The 16,946-nt window shown below is 34.2% G+C and overlaps 1 protein-coding gene across 1 annotated transcript in view; it reads left to right on the forward strand.

Moving 5' to 3' along the window:
* The first annotated feature begins 262 nt into the window (after positions 1-262).
* LOC121413326 (serine-protein kinase ATM-like) overlaps positions 263-16,946 on the forward strand; it is a 65,701-nt gene continuing 49,017 nt past the window's right edge. The window contains exons 1-7 of the mRNA XM_041606110.1: positions 263-335; positions 3,995-4,097; positions 4,895-5,063; positions 12,429-12,512; positions 13,352-13,516; positions 14,071-14,236; positions 15,758-15,920. Coding sequence (XP_041462044.1) covers positions 4,026-4,097; positions 4,895-5,063; positions 12,429-12,512; positions 13,352-13,516; positions 14,071-14,236; positions 15,758-15,920 — 819 coding nt within the window. The 5' untranslated portion in view covers positions 263-335; positions 3,995-4,025. The remainder of the gene's footprint in view (positions 336-3,994; positions 4,098-4,894; positions 5,064-12,428; positions 12,513-13,351; positions 13,517-14,070; positions 14,237-15,757; positions 15,921-16,946) is intronic.

Here is a 16,946-nt window from a genome sequence, read left to right on the forward strand (position 1 = left end):
TTCACGATAAATCATGATTTTCCTCACCCGTAGCCATGGGGTGGCTATAATGATTATTTCATTAAAGCAAGAAAAACAAATAAAGATGATCACATTCACATGTGCATTAATAACAGTCTGACTGTATGTTCATTTTATAATGAATATGCCCGCGAATATGTCAATGGCGTAATAGGCCCGCGCCGGGGGGCCGCGCAGTGGGTTAATTTTATTATTAAAAATGTTATTACTCTTCGGTTTTTTTTCCAATTCTATTTGCGTAGTCAACTACTCCTTCGTTGCTCATGTCCGACGAAATTTAAAGTCGAAGTCTGACAGAAACTGAGTCAAAGTTCGTAAGTGGGGTTATTGAAATGTTTATATTGTGCAAGAAACAATTTGTTATATTTAAATTTTGCAGTCATATGTATTAACGATTGTCTAATCTTTCAGCTTGGGTACACTACCGCCACTCTGTTTATCATCGTTCTGGCCAGGCATGCCAGACGTTTGGGCTTCTGTCTGGCCACGGCTATGGCTACCGTCTCGGCCCGGTAACATAGGGAGCTCCGGCCCGCGAAGCGAGGCGGAGCCCAGGATCAGGGGCCTGTTGCATGACGAGATGAGCGATACGTAGGATAGGAACGTCCTCGGACCATTCTTCCGAGATAGGAAGATTGGCGACAAATCAGCGCTTTCTGTTTCACGAAGGCAATTTTGTCTTCCAAGTCTGCGACATCGTTTGAATGATATCGATACTTTTTAGTATCGGAAAAATATTTTGTCTTTGCTGAAAGTGCTGAACCTTTTCGGAATGACGACTTTTCATAAAATCTTTTATTTCAATAAAAGGAGATCAAATGATTTTTTATTTATTACTGATTGTAGAATTGAGATATGGAGCTTACTTTATGAGGTAAAAAGAGAAAAAATCTTTGAAGATTCACAAACATAACTGAATAAAATCGAAATTTTCATTATTTCCCTTATTTAGAACATGGTGTCCTTGGCTTTAGACTGTTTTAGTCTTTAGAAACACCTTTCATCGATATTTCAACTGGGCGTTGTGGCGTGCGCCTGTAATCCAAGCTGTGGGGAAGTTACAAATTGATGCAGAGGTTCGAGCCCTGGTCACGTCTTTCGGATGGTGACGTTAAAGGTCGGTCCCAGACGTAAATAATCATATCTGATTGATACACGTCTGACAAAACTCAAATACACACACACAATGAAAGAGACCCTTGTCCGATGTAAAAATTGATTTACCTAAGTAATTTCGACATTTTATTATTTCCTAATTCAATATTCTGTATCTTATAGAGTCTATATAATGATAATTTTGCAAATTATTATGCCTTAAGTTATTTGTTGAGGTAAAAATAGGGTTTGAATAGAGTAAACAAAATCAACAGTGTCTGATTGTATGAGACTAAAAAGGAAGATATGAGAGAATGATTGAAAAAAGGGAAGAAAAAAAAATAGGAAAAAAATGAAAATAATATTATTCAATTAAATTGTTTCCCAACTCTTTATACAGTGAGTGGCAAAAATAGTCAATTATGACTTATTGCCAAATAAAAACAAGGAATGGAATGGAATGGAATAGAGGCTGCGTGTGAAAAATTCATTTATTTTATTTGTCAGGTATAACAAAAGAAATGCAAATGTGAGTGTTTTAGAGTATAAACATACCTAAGTTGCATGATGAGTAACCGAAGACAAGGAAAATATTACCATTGCTGCAAACATGTCCAAGTGAATAAAGTAGTGCTTTGCAATAATGATTAAAACATAGAAAAAGTTGTGCAATTTGCAATTGAAAAATACTATTATTCAATTCAAATTCAATTTATTCTTGATAATAATAAAAACATCAAACTGTACATTCATATACAAAAATATCATTGCAAGAAAAGGAGGACAACAAAAAGTTTACACTTGAAACTAAGAAGCCTCCAAAGAATACAATCAATATAAATTATGTACACATCAGATGAAGGGGGGGGGGGGCGAAATATGCTCATTCACACACCCACCAAGGAACATCGTCATCATAACACACAAAAGCACACCCGAAAATCCATTATCTTGGTTCATTAATTAACAGAAACAATGCTAAAAATTACAACAATCATAAACGTTGGTCACATTTAAAGTTGATCACTTAATTTATGGAAGTTTATATAAGAATATAAGTTTTAAGATAAACAAAATATATATGTTCAACATTTCAAAGTTAAGGAGTAGAGTGATTCTTTTAACATGACATAGGAGCCAAAAGGGGCCTACCCTACAATTTAAAATGCGCCTCTTCGTATCTTTGATGAACTTATCTTTTCTTTGATGAACTTATCTTCATTTGTAATGATTTTGATGGATTCGTAAGCTATAGGCCTAATCTGTATCTTAAATGCAATTAGCTATTTTGTTACTGTAGAGTTTTGTTTTGTTTCAGAGCTGTTTCACATCTCAAGTTATCCCAAATCCAAGAATTAATTCTTATTGATTAAAATTAATCTAAAAAAAATAATAATGAAAATGAAATAAAAATAAATAAATGATTTAGCATGTTTAACGTCTTAGTTTTGTATTTTTTTTTGTTTTTTGCTGAATGTTATAAAAACATTTTTTCCGTACATAATTTCTTTAAAAGAATTTTTTTTTCATGTTGTTTGATTATCTATAATGAGAAAGCATGAGGGGTCAGAGAGATAGTGCCGCCCACTTTGATAGTTCAAGTTTATTTTTTTTAATGGAAAAGGGGTGGGGATAGGACGGAGGGAGAATAAAAGAAAACACTTTTTGGGCCTATATTACCCCCAGAGAAGTTAAAATGACATCCTTGTCGTCTTGTCGACCTGAAATTGATGACAAATAGCCCCCACATAAAAAATAACTTGGCGCCATCCCAGATGAAATGCATTATCAACCCTCTAAAAAATATGTTTAAAGGTGATATGTCAGTGTGACTTGCCGTAAACGCAAATTCTCTCTATGCCAACAGTGGTGGTTGGTGTGCAAAGAAGATCATGCATACGTAGGACATGTCTGGAGGTGTCTTTCCAAGGACCATTTTTTGTATTGCCTAAATTGGCTTTGTGAAACAGTTGAGCGATATCTCGTTCTTATGTAGAACAGTTCTACGAAAGACCATTTCATGCAACAGGCCCCAGGACTTGTCCGTGTATATTATTAGGCGGCGCGTACTCTTCAAAATGGGGTAGATTGGGGTCGTAATAGCACCCCAAATAAAGGGGAAAAAACAAATTAATGCACTTACCTCAATTATGTATATTTGAATTTGGCAACATTTGAGAGGCATTTTAGCAAAGTTGAGTAGTGTCATTATAAAAATAATGATGAGGACAAACAAGTCCAGTTCTTTGACTTTGAGAAGTTCTTTATTTCTGAGTGGCACCTTCACTGTCAAGGAGCTTAAGTAAGGGGCCTGGATTAGGTCAAGAATTGCAGGGATAACTGTTGGAGAGAGTATTTTGTAAATTATCAAACAAATACAAATAAAGAAAGGTTCCTACTTTTCAATTATTCAGTCAACTATCTAGAAGGTCCAATCTATCAATCCATGATTTCAAGTTCCTTTCCAAGAAAAACACAAATTGCCATCCAGTAACGGTATATCCAATGCAATAGGTAGATATGAATATGGCCAGATTGTTGATGTTGTTGCAAGAGCATGCTTGTGCGAGACACAATGTGTTTTGTTCATGATACAGTTTATAAGATTGTGCATGACATTGAGTTGATGAATTGATCAAACATCTACAGTTCAATATTTTTGTCCGTTGGCTTTTGTAGTTCAACCAGATTTACATCATGGTTTGGATTACATGTAAACCCGACTTCGGTTCAAAATATGGGCAGTTGAATTTACAGCTGTCAGCTCTGATAAATATTGTTTGATGGAGGTTGTTGTCATGTTGTATTGTCAGAATGTGGAATTAGACAAGACCTTTTAGAATTTAGATAATGGTTGTTTTATCATTTATATCAACAGGTAGCAGGGGAGCTTTGAGGTTATAAGAGATATGGCCGAGATCCTTATACCTCTTCGCACTGCTTCTGGATACCTGAGCTCAGACAAGATCAATGAAAGAAAGGTAAGGTTTTGATGGGTTTTATTTATATTTCATGAGTAAATAAATTTACCTAAAATACCTGCAAAAGACATTGCTCCTGGAAATATTGAGCATAAAGCCAAACTTAAATCTCACCAAAATTCTAAACCTTACAGTGTTTTGAACCAAATCTCTGTAATCCTTCATCTTCAAAGAAATTCAGTCAAGAGCAATTATTTCAGAACAAATGTCAGATCACCTCATGAAAGTTGACTTTATGATATGTGAAGAACTGAAGATTATATTTATTTTAGAAAAAAATATTTAACTCTGTCTTTCCCTGCATCCTTAATCTCAGTGTTGATCTGCTTCCCATTTATTTTTTTTAACTCATTTTTTCAGTTGCACAGATATCTTAAATTACCGGTATGTCATTTTCTTTGCTCAATTATCATTTTGTTCCAGACATTTTTTTTCAATTGAATATTTAAGTTCAAATCAAAATTTTAATTGAAGTAGTGCATAATAAAATTTTCCGTGCATTTTGAAAAAAAATTCTAGACAGTTTATCAAAATTTTTGAAAATATTTTAGGAGTTCTGATATTTTTTAGATTTGAGGTGCTGAAAGCACTTCTGAGGTAAAATCTTCACAATGTCTCCAGTGTCTTGACACCAATCATATTTAATTACTGATGCTCTTATGATAGATATGTTGGTTGGTGGGTCATCTTATGCATTGCAAGCAAGGTGTGATGAATTCGAAGTACTAAGGCAAAAGTATCCATTTTCTTGTGTCATACTCAGAAGTATGTTTATTTTTTTCTTCCTATTTCACCAGAAACAAATAGATATTGTGAAGAAGGAGGTGAATAAGAAGAGTGTCCAACTTCAGCTTGATAAACACACCCGTGAAGGGAGAAGTAATTACACATGGCAAGAAGTCTTTAAGTCGGTCTGGGCCTACTTGGTCAAAGAAATTGAAGTACTGAAAGGCAAAGGGGCTAGCAGTAAGTCCATGATGCTTTTTAATACGAGACGTACATTTTTGTAGATTTTTATTAAGGTCACTTTTGCTTAATGCTTTATAGTAGACCGGCCAAAACGATTTTTTATACTTTGGACGGCAAAATTTGTTAATGCTTGCTAATGCTTGGCATCCCAGCTAAAAGTTTTGCAAACATGCCCAGGAATAGCGTACGGCCGGATGCCAAGCGCAATTTTGCGTGAAAGTGTCATTTTTAGCGTAAAATCTGAAAGACTGTCAAAAATCACGCATTTTGATATTTTGACGGCTTATCATCATATTTTTGATTATCTTTGATATGAAATTATTTTTATTCAGAATTTCAAATTATAAGTCTACTAAATATGCATTTCAAATTTGAATATTACACACACACATATAGCACAGGGAAACATAAAACAGCGATTTCCTCGAAATAAAAGTTTGTGAAAACTATCAATAGTATGAAGATTTTTTACGCAACATAAATTCTTCGATTTAAATGCGTTTATCCATCGAATGTATAGTAAATGTCCTAGTGCCACAAATATTAAAAGAATTTTCAAGAAAGATGGTAGATATCTCATTTTATGTTATCCGAAAGGATACAATGTGCATTTTACCATGTGCGCATTTTGAAAGAAAAATGGAAAATACCGTACATTATGTACATAATTACATGTATAAGTACATACTAAAGCGAGTTTTTATTTACATGTATAAGTCCATAATAAAGCGAGTTTTTAATTGGATAGCACAATTTGTCAATTCCTTGCATCCCAGCTAAAAGTCTTGCGGAAATACTGAGGAATAGCGTACGGGCGGATGCCAAGTGCACTTTTGCGTGAAAGTATCATTTTTAGCGTAAAATCTGAAAGACTGTCGAAAATCACGCATTTTAATATTTTGACGGATTATCATCATATTTTTGATTATCTTTGATATGAAATTATCTTTATTCAGAATTTCAAATTATAAGTCTACTAAATATGCATTTCAAATTTGAATATTACACACACACATATGGCACAGGGAAATATAAAACCGCGATTTACTCAAAATAGAGGTTTGTAAAAATTATTAATGGTATAATGTTTGTGTTCCGCAGCTCAATTTCGTCAAGATTTAGTGCTAACCGAATAAATACTTAATAATTGTTGTCATGTCACATATAGTGAAAACAAATACTGAATAAGATGCAAGATATATATCATTTTATGTTATATATGCGAAATATAACGATGCACATTATTTTATCAGATGCGCATTTCTGATAAAAAAATAAACAGCGCACAATATTACATCGATATTGCACATATCTTATATCAGTGCGATACTCGTCATGATATTATATAGGATTATGTTTGCTTTTGTAGGGTTCGATCTTCTTGCAATTTCCACGAATGAATTGGTGCTGAACTTAAATCTACCTGTGGCGATATTCAGAAATAGGTCTGATATTTAATTTGCCATTACCATGGCAGCATTAATTTTACAGGAATATCTATATCCAAAATCATAGAAAACATACATGTATGAATAAAGCGATTGAATTAGCATTTTTAAACCACTCTGTCAATCTACATTTTACTTCAGTTATTTGATTATCAAAGTATATTAAAAAAATGGCCGTTGCACGGCAGTACCTATTTTTTGTCTCGTCGGCATTGCAGAGCAGGACTAAAGGAGCCACTTCTCCGGTGGAGGTGACGGTAGTTTTGATTTAACAGCGTCATATCAACCTTGAAATCTTAACCAAAGTTCATTTTTCAAAATTTCATTATAACTTTGAACGTATAGAAAAAAATTAATGACACTTTAATTTTAATGACCTTTTAAAGGTCAAGTCCACCTCAAAAAATTGTTGATTTGAATCAATAGAGAAAAATCAGACAAGCACAATGCTGAAAATTTCATCAAAATCGGATGTAAAATAAGAAAGTTATGACATTTCAAAGTTTCGCTTATTTTTAAGAAAATAGTTATATGAACGAGTCAGATACATCCAAATGAGAGAGTTGATGATGTCACTCACTCACTATTTCTTTTGTTTTCTATTGTTTACATTATACAATATTTCAATTTTTACGACTTTGACGATTATGACCTCCTTGCCTGAACCACAAAATGTTAAGATAATGGAATTCCACAGGTTCAGGGAAGAATGAAACTTCATTTCACATGACAATGACGAGAAAATGAAAATATTTCATAAAATAAAAAACAAAAGAAATAGTGAGTGAGTGATGTCATCAGTTCCCTCTTTTGCATAATGACCGAGATGTGCATATAACTGTTTTGTGAAATAAAGCGAAACTTTAAAATGTCATAACTTTCTTATTTTACATCCGATTTTGATGATTTTTTCAGTTTTATGCTTGTTGAATTTTTCTCTTTATTCAAATCAAGTTTTTGTTGGGGTGGACTTGTCCTTTAAAGTACTTATTCATGTAATTATGTTTATAATTTACAGTATCTTCAATTTTACACTCAAAATGCCCCCCCCCCTCCCCGATAAATTTTGCATGTCCCGTTTCGGAAAATATCTCTTCCACCTTACTTAAAAAAATTATTTTGATATTTGTGACATTAGAAACGAACGATATTCAATAGATGAACCAATTTAAATCGAAGAATTTGAGTTGTAAAAAAACTAAGAGCTATTGATAGTGTTCACAAACATTTATTTCGAGTAAATCACGATTTTTTGTGTCATATTGCCATATATTTGTGTGTAATATTCCAAATTGAAATGCATATTTAGTAGACTAATAATTTGAAACTCTGATAAAAACAATTCCATATCAAAGATAATCAAAAATATGATGATAATCAGTCAAAATAGTAAAATGCGTGATTTTCGACGGTCTTTCAGATTTTACGCTAAAAATGATACTTTCACGCAAAAGAGCACTTGGCATCACCCGTACGCTATTCCTCAGTATTTCCGCAAGACTTTTAGCTGGGATGCAAGGAATTGACAAATTGTGCTATCTAATTAAAAACTCGCTTTATTATGGACTTTTACATGTAAATAAAAACTCGCTTTAGTATGTACTTATACATGTAATTATGTACATAATGTACGGTATTTTCCATTTTTCTTTCAAAATGCGCACATGGTAAAATGCACATTGTATCCTTTCGGATAACATAAAATGAGATATTTACCATCTTACTTGAAAATTCTTTTAATATTTGTGGCACTAGGACATTTACTATACATTCGATGGATAAACGCATTTAAATCGAAGAATTTATGTTGCGTAAAAAAAACTTCAAACTATTTATAGTTTTCACAAACTTTTATTTCGAGGAAATCGCTGTTTTATTTATCCCTGTGCCATATGTGTGTGTGTAATATTCAAATTTGAAATGCATATTTAGTAGACTTATAATTTGAAATTCTGAATAAAAATGATTTCATATCAAAGATAATCAAAAATATGATGATAATCCGTCAAAATATCAAAATGCGTGATTTTCGACAGTCTTTCAGATTTTACGCTAAAAATGACACTTTCACGCAAAAGCGCACTTGGCATCCGCCCGTACGCTATTCCTCAGTATTTCCGCAAGACTTTTAGCTGGGAAGCAAGGAATTGACAAATTGTGCTATCCAATTAAAAACTCGCTTTATTATGGACTTTTACATGTAAATAAAAACTCGCTTTAGTATGTACTTATACATGTAATTATGTACATAATGTACGGTATTTTCAATTTTTTTTTCAAAATGCGCACATGGTAAAATGCACATTATATCCTTTCGGATAACATAAAATGAGATATCTACCATCTTTCTTGAAAATTCTTTTAAGGGTGATTCCATACGTATCGTACGGGACATTTAGAGAACATTTGACAGTTTTTGACAAGAAAAAACAAAAAATATTCCAGTAACTATAGGTGGTCATCAACTACTACCAGAGTGTAAGAAAAACCAAGACTTAACATGACTTGAATTCACATCCTGTATAATACAGATTAAAAATAGTAATGTGTCGTACGGACGCAGAAAAAGTGGCTTTTTTAGAAACCTCAAGTTTGTACTCAAAAGTCTGTGAGTTGAGCAGATAAATTTCATAGAAACTGAACTCAAATTGACACTCAATTACCCAAGAACAAACACATTTATAAAAGAAAGCAAAATAAACATTCATGAATAAATAAAGCAAATTATAATTTTCGAGAACATTGTGGCGTACGGGACATTCAAAATGTGTCGTACGGGACATCTCTAAATTGAAGCCAAACTTTCTTACTTTATGTCACTTTGACTTCTTCAATCACATTATTTGGCTGATGATAATGATAATCCCATCAAACTAAGACATTCATTAGGTTAGAAACCGCTATTAGGTGAATATTTCTGTCAATATATCATAAACAAAATAATGTGTCGTACGGGACAATTGTGTGTCGTACAGGACACTTGTGTGTCGTACGGGACACTTGTGTGTCGTACGGGACACTTGTGTGTTGTACAGGCACTGCGTGTTGTACTGGGCAGCCTGAATAAATAAACATGAACTTTTTATCAATCAGAAGGAGCATTGCCCCTAAATTCTTGCTTATTTATGAATAATCTTTTAATAAGCAGTCATTCAGGACAATACAATTAAGTAACCTCAATATATACAATTGGGAGCAATATGTTAAAATTCTTTTCATGATGGGAAATGTACAAGTGTTCACAGCATTTTTACGAGCTGAAAAACTTCAGGTTTTGTGTGAAGTTATATTTTAGGGAACTAATTGATGATTTCCAAACACTATTTAAACAATAAATGAATAAAACTTTGTGTAAATTATGGGGCTAAAATGATCATGATGTTATGATTTTTTATATAAAATGTATATCTACATGATATATGTCACAACTGTCACTTTTTTCCCTTTTTTTGGTCACAATTTTTTTGTCTAAAGAAATGCTGTTCTACTTTTTCAAACCCATCTGCATTTCATGAAACCATATGGTTTGTCTTATTTTCAAGATTTTTTTTACAACTTGAAAAAAGTAAGGAGTTTCAATATTGTATATAAAAATAGTGATCATCAAGGGAAGTCCAAATAGATGATCATGATGATTGATATGATTTTTTTTACATCTTATAATAATTCCACATTAGAATGCAAGAGGAAGTTATCTTCCAGGCTAGGTTGAAATAATTATAAAGGTTTTCTTTTCATGCTCAATGAAAAGAAATTAACCTGCTCTGATCAGTGAAAATCACCAGTTTAGCTGAAGGGATTCACAAAAGAATAAGCCTACATGAAATCAATTATAATGTTTAGAATCACCTATTTCATGTTCTATGGAGATAAACAAAGTACTTTTTCAGTTCACTTTATGTTAAATCAATTAAATGAATTTAAATATGCCTACTATTTATGGTTTCTGAATCCAAATCCTGCAATTAGATGCATTATTATATTGTGTGTCGTACGGGACATGTCCCGTACGACACAGCGTGTGTCGTACGGGACATTTTTTAATAGGACAATAATTGAAAAATGAAGGGCAGTAATTAGATCCTTATGGGATAAATCGATCACCCATGGGTCAAACAAAGAGAAACTCATTTTATGAAATTGCATCATCAAAAATAAAATTGTAGGAAAAACTTTTGCATTGTCATGTGTCGTACGGGACATTGCCAAAAATAGGTTCGGAAAAATCAGGGCTGCCCCTATTATGGATCATGAAAATGTTGTAGATATTATTTGGAACCATCAATGATATATTATTCTATTGACCTGCAATATTTTCAATCTTCTCTTGCTTTGCAAATAATTGTTTCAGGTGGAATTTGTACTTGACTATTAAATGAGCAAAATTATTGAAAATTTAAAATTCCATTGTTCTCCCCCAAAAAAACTATATTTGTCTTCACTTTTGGTTAAAACTCATAATTTTCATAAAATTTAGGTATCATAGTAAAATATTACACTACTTATGACTTATTGAAAGCATGTTGAAATTTATGATATTTTTGAAGTTCTAGTGTGGAATCGCCCTTAATATTTGTGGCACTAGGACATTTACTATACATTCGATGGATAAACGCATTTAAATCGAAGAATTTATGTTGCGTAACAAAACTTCAAACTATTGATAGTTTTCACAAACTTTTATTTCGAGGAAATCGCTGTTTTATGTTTCCCTGTGCCATATATGTATGTGTAATATTCAAATTTGAAATGCATATTTAGTAGACTTATAATTTGAAATTCTGAATAAAAATAATTTCATATCAAAGATAATCAAAAATATGATGATAATCCGTCAAAATATCAAAATGCGTGATTTTTGACAGTCTTTCAGATTTTACGCTAAAAATGACACTTTCACGCAAAATTGCGCTTGGCATCCGGCCGTACGCTATTCCTGGGTATTTTTGCAAGACTATTAGCTGGGATGCCAAGCATTAACAAATTTTGCCGTTGAATCCTTATCTAGAGCACTTTTTGAGGTTTGGCCGGTCTACTATTACAATCATTTGAAAAAAAGAAGAAAATTCACGAAAGATCAATCTTTGTCATGTCTTAATAATTTCAAGATGGTTTTTAATGGCAGTTCCAGGCTTATATATATATATATATATATATATATATATATATATATATATATTGTTTAAAGCACTTTTTCGTGAACCCATCAACTACTGAATTATCTTATTCCCATACACTAATTTTTCTCAGGGATACCTAAGCATTTCGTGAAAGGACTTGTTGGAAGTTTTATCCAACAAATTCTTTTTAATCTGGCAGATACCACAGATATGTTGCTTCTCAGCCAATCAAAATCAAGGAAAGTTTCAGACAAATAGTTTGATGAAAAGTGTGTTAATGTCAGTGAAATTCAAGGATTTGTTCAGTTATTCCATTCACAGGATGTGTTTTTGTTCGAGTTCTGTCTGACGTCCAGAATACTATATGAGAACTATCCTAACAGTTATATAAAACCATTAGATATTGTGCACACATCCACTATGTTAGGCATTCTATGTCATTCTCCATCACAACGGCCAAACTAAGATAATTTTTCGTGCTAAGATAAAATTTCGTGCTCACAGCTTTTTTTGAGAAATTTCTTCTTGCCGGTGCCTCACGTGGGTTGAGTGTAACGCAATGTGGATGAGTTCATTGCTGAAGGAAATTGCTGTTGGATTTCAACCCATGGTGCTAGGAGATAGTCAAGACCAGTAGACCCATGTTGCTCCCATAAGGCCATAACACTCAAAACATTCCTTTGTTAAGATAATTATGCTTCCCTTTGTTGGTGTAGTTTTCTGAGAAATATAGCTCAGTGCAAATGGTGTTGTACAAGAAGTGATGTTTTTCACCTGTGGATTTTTTTTTCCAGGTTCTCGTACAACCGCCACAAATCTGACGAGGAAGAGAGAAGTGAGGTCGACATTGAGATGGATCGTTGGCGTAGCAAATGGACGTAAGTAACAAGTGATTCTATTATGTTTAGAAAAGCTGACGTCTTTATCTAGTAAAGCATTGATAGAGTTCTCTTACCTCCATTCTAAATTCAATTTGAATTTAAAAAAAACTTGTGCTAAAAGACTCATTATTTGTTTCATGCTGATTAACCTTGAGCCATTTCATAAAAAAGGTCTGTCAATTACGTATGACTTTGTGCATGACTTTAATTATTACTGGAGACCCTGTCTTATTTTAAATGTGATTCCCTAAATTTGTAGTTTTTACGTCATGAGACAGTATTTACTAGACCCTATAGCAAATTTTGAAATATTGCTGAAGGTTTAGAAAATCCATAAAAAATACAAAAGTTATTCAAATTTGTACATGCGAGCAACTTTCCTACATGAAATGTCATTTTCTCAGAAAATTGAAAATGGTTTTTACTGTACCTTCAGGATATCAATACACAAATCATTTCACACCGGTTCCTAAAAACGAAAACAAAAATAAGTCGTGGAACATTAAAAAAAAGAAATTCATGCATTTTATATTACATATCATATGGGGCAGCTGCTCATTTATGAGTCACAAATCCGAAACTTAAAATTCTAATAACTCTTTAAATTCTTCATGGATTTTCCTCAAACCTTCACCAATATTTTCTGCTACTTTTACAACAAACTTTTCTTCAGGGTGAACTCCCCTTAAACAAACAAACAGTGCCTCTTGAGTGTCTTGTCTCAAACATATATGTGTCTTTACTTATGTTATTATTTTTTTATTGTCATGAATTATGAATAAATAAGACATCACATTATCTCATTATTATTGTTCTAATCATTATCACCTGTCTAGGTGGGCCACAGCTCTCTGTTGTGAAGCTGGTTAAAAAGCTGATTTCCTTGCTGAAGGATGATTTCACCGGTCCTGAGTTTGGTGCTGATTGTTGTTCCATCATAACCAGGGATGTCTTGGGATGTCAGAAGTATTGGCATGAATTGGATCAACGCACCTGGATTGGTCAGTATTCACTCAAATTTTTAGGATAGAGTATGTTCATTGGAGCTATGATTTCTCATTTCACATCCTGATCATCCTGCCGTCTTCATCATTGTCATTATTGGGACCATTTTCATCATCATCATCATCATTACCTTCGTCACCATCATCACCGTTACTGTCACCATCATCATCACCATCATCACCACCACCATCATTATCACCATCATCGTCATCACCATCGTCATTACCATCATCATCATCGTCATCATCATCATCATCACTACATCATCATCATCATTATCATCATCATCATCATCACTACATCATCATCATTATCATCATTATCATCATCATCATCATCATCATCATCATCATCACCATCATCATAATCATTATTATTACCACACCATCATCATCATTATCACCATCACCATCATTATTAGTGACATGAATAGGCACTTTAGGGTTGCCTTAGAACCAGCTTCCACTCTCTATTTCAAAAAAAATCACATGTTATTTTTAGTGAAAATTTATGTAAACTATAATCATTTTAAAACTCATTATTCTTCCAGATCTGATTGAGACGGTCACTATGGCACTCCATAAGACTGACCAAGGTGTGAGTCTTGACCCACAGGCCAGAGCTGTTCAGTCACTGGTTGCCGGGGCAACCATTCAAGGAGCACTTCCAGCAAGCCATCTATTTAGTTTCTTTAGGAGCATGCTCAAAAGAATCAGGTAAATTTCCTGATGTAGGTTTATAATTTGGGGTCAACAGAGTATAAAGTTATAAGCTATTTTAGCGACGATGCTTGTTTCTGATGGTTGCCAAAGAAATTATGTTTTCTGGTCGTTTGTATGTCTGGTTGTATGTCTGTCCTGTTTTGTTTTTTCTTGAAACTAAAAGAACCATTTGATGGTTCAACTTCAAACTTAGTTCATGTGTGCATATTTAGGGACAGTGATTTTCCTTTTCAAAAAATGGCCTTTTCCGTTTCAGAAAATCTCAAATTCCGTTTCAGCATGTCAGAAAACGGAAATTCCGTTTCCCCATAGACTTTGTACACACGGAAAAGTGACAATTCCGTTTACACATTAAATAGCAAAATCACAGCGCATACACTCGCACTGGCCAAAATTTGTATCTGCTTCTGTACCAACACCACAATAGAATCCATTCTAATCGGATCTATGCAGGTGCATTTAATAATTTTTCAAAGACATTTAGCATGCATACATCCTCACCTTTCACATTATTAGCATTATTTTACGGTGAAATCAAATTTCATCGATAATTTTGGGTTTTTTTGGACATCGTTATCATCAGTCAACGACTTTCGCCAATCCGCCATCTTGGATTTTAAGACCACGATATCGTGCTGTTACATCTTCAAACGTAGAGGGCAGCAACACACGTGCAGTTGAGCGATTATGAAGCGATGTGAAGCTCAACCCGGCCGGCCGGGTACGGGCGCGGGGTACTATCGAGTGTGCTGATGTCAAGAGCAGTCACGATGTGTGAATTGTCATGATTGTAGCGAAGTGAGATCGTGTTTTCTGGGGTTTTGTGGCCATTCAATATTCTCATTTCGTTGTTATTTTGGAGTAATTTCTGTTGCTATTCTGTGTATTTTGAGGGAAAATACGTTTTCCGTGATTTTTCGTTTGAAATGCCACTTTCCGTTTCAAAAGGCCTTTTCCGTGAATTCCGTCTGTTTTCCGCGATCGCAGAAAATCACTGTCCCTACATATTAGAGAGACAATGATCTGAATAGATTTTGGGATCATGGGGTCAAAGTTCACAGGGGTCATTATTGTAATGTTTTTAGAAGTGAGATGTGTGATATATTCTTAGTCCGGCAATGGCTGTGGCATAAATTCAAACCGAGTTCAATCGAGAATCCATCTAGTTTATTCCATTTTTCTTGAATCAATTTCATTTATGTCATTGTTCTGTATCAAATTTATAATTTTCTATTCTATTCTATGGAATTTTGTATATTGAGACTGAAATGATTTATCAAAGATACACAAATAGATTGCTCTGCTATGTCAAACTGGAAGCTGGGATTTTAGATCAGTACCTCACATTTTGCTGTTTTATAATTTTGCAATTTATTCCATGAAATGTAGTGTGCGTGACAGCTGCCAGGGTAATTATGCTGCATTACTGTAGAGCGCTTAGAGACTTCTGATAAAGTACATGTAAGTGTTAAGTGCTATATAAGCCAGTGCAATGATTTTTGTTTTACTATCTAGAACTGAAAGGAGTACAACAGTGATCTCCTGTACCCTGTCAGCCCTGAACACCTTCAGTCTTCATGTAGCTCCTGATAGAAGACATCATCTATGCAAGCTGGGAGAAGACTCCTTCACTTACCTCATATCAGCATGGAGAAAGAACTCTGCTCAGACTATTAGGGTGAGTTATAGAATAGATCATATATGGTTTTAGCTTGCTCCAGAGGGCATTGTCTATGTACGGGTCGTGTGGTCCAGTGTTTAGAGCATTGGACTCATAATCGCAAGGTTGTGAGTTTGAATCCCAACTCTGCCATTGTCTCCACTTTGATAAAAAGGCCCAAGAGTGATATATGCTATTACGTCAGCCACTATGACTGATTAACCTAGACGTAAAATGTTTCCAAGGTATTTGGTTATATACCAGCTTGGCGTTTACCAGCAAAAAATGCTGTCCTGCCGAGTTCCTACGGGAGTTACCAGAAACAAATAAGCTGGGAGAAGACTCCTTCACTTACCTCATAGCAACATGGAAAAACAACTCTGCTCAGACTATTAGGGTGAGTTATAGTGTGTTACATATTCAGTTTTGGTTGCTCCAGAAGACAGAGGTTGCTCCAGAAGACATCATCTATGCAAGCTGGGAGAAGACTCCTTCACTTACCTCATATCAGCATGGAGAAACAACTCTGCTCAGACTTATAGGGTGAGTGATAGAATAGATCAGATTCGGTTTTAGATTGCTCCAGAGGGCATTATCTATGCAAGCTAAGAGAAGACTCCTTCACGTACCTCATATCAGCATGGAAAAACAACTCTGCTCAGACTTATAGGGTGAGTGATAGAATAGATCAGATTCGGTTTTAGATTGCTCCAGAGGGCATTATCTATGCAAGCTAAGAGAAGACTCCTTCACGTACCTCATATCAGCATGGAAAAACAACTCTGCTCAGACTTATAGGGTGAGTGATAGAATAGATCAGATTCGGTTTTAGATTGCTCCAGAGGGCATTATCTATGCAAGCTAAGAGAAGACTCCTTCACGTACCTCATATCAGCATGGAGAAACAACTCTGCTCAGACTTATAGGGTGAGTGATAGAATAGATCAGATTCGGTTTTAGATTGCTCCAGAGGGCATTATCTATGCAAGCTAAGAGAAGACTCCTTCACGTACCTCATATCAGCATGGAAAAACAACTCTGCTC

This window comes from Lytechinus variegatus, chromosome 4 (assembly GCF_018143015.1).
Source record: "Lytechinus variegatus isolate NC3 chromosome 4, Lvar_3.0, whole genome shotgun sequence".
Lineage (NCBI taxonomy): Eukaryota > Metazoa > Echinodermata > Echinoidea > Temnopleuroida > Toxopneustidae > Lytechinus > Lytechinus variegatus.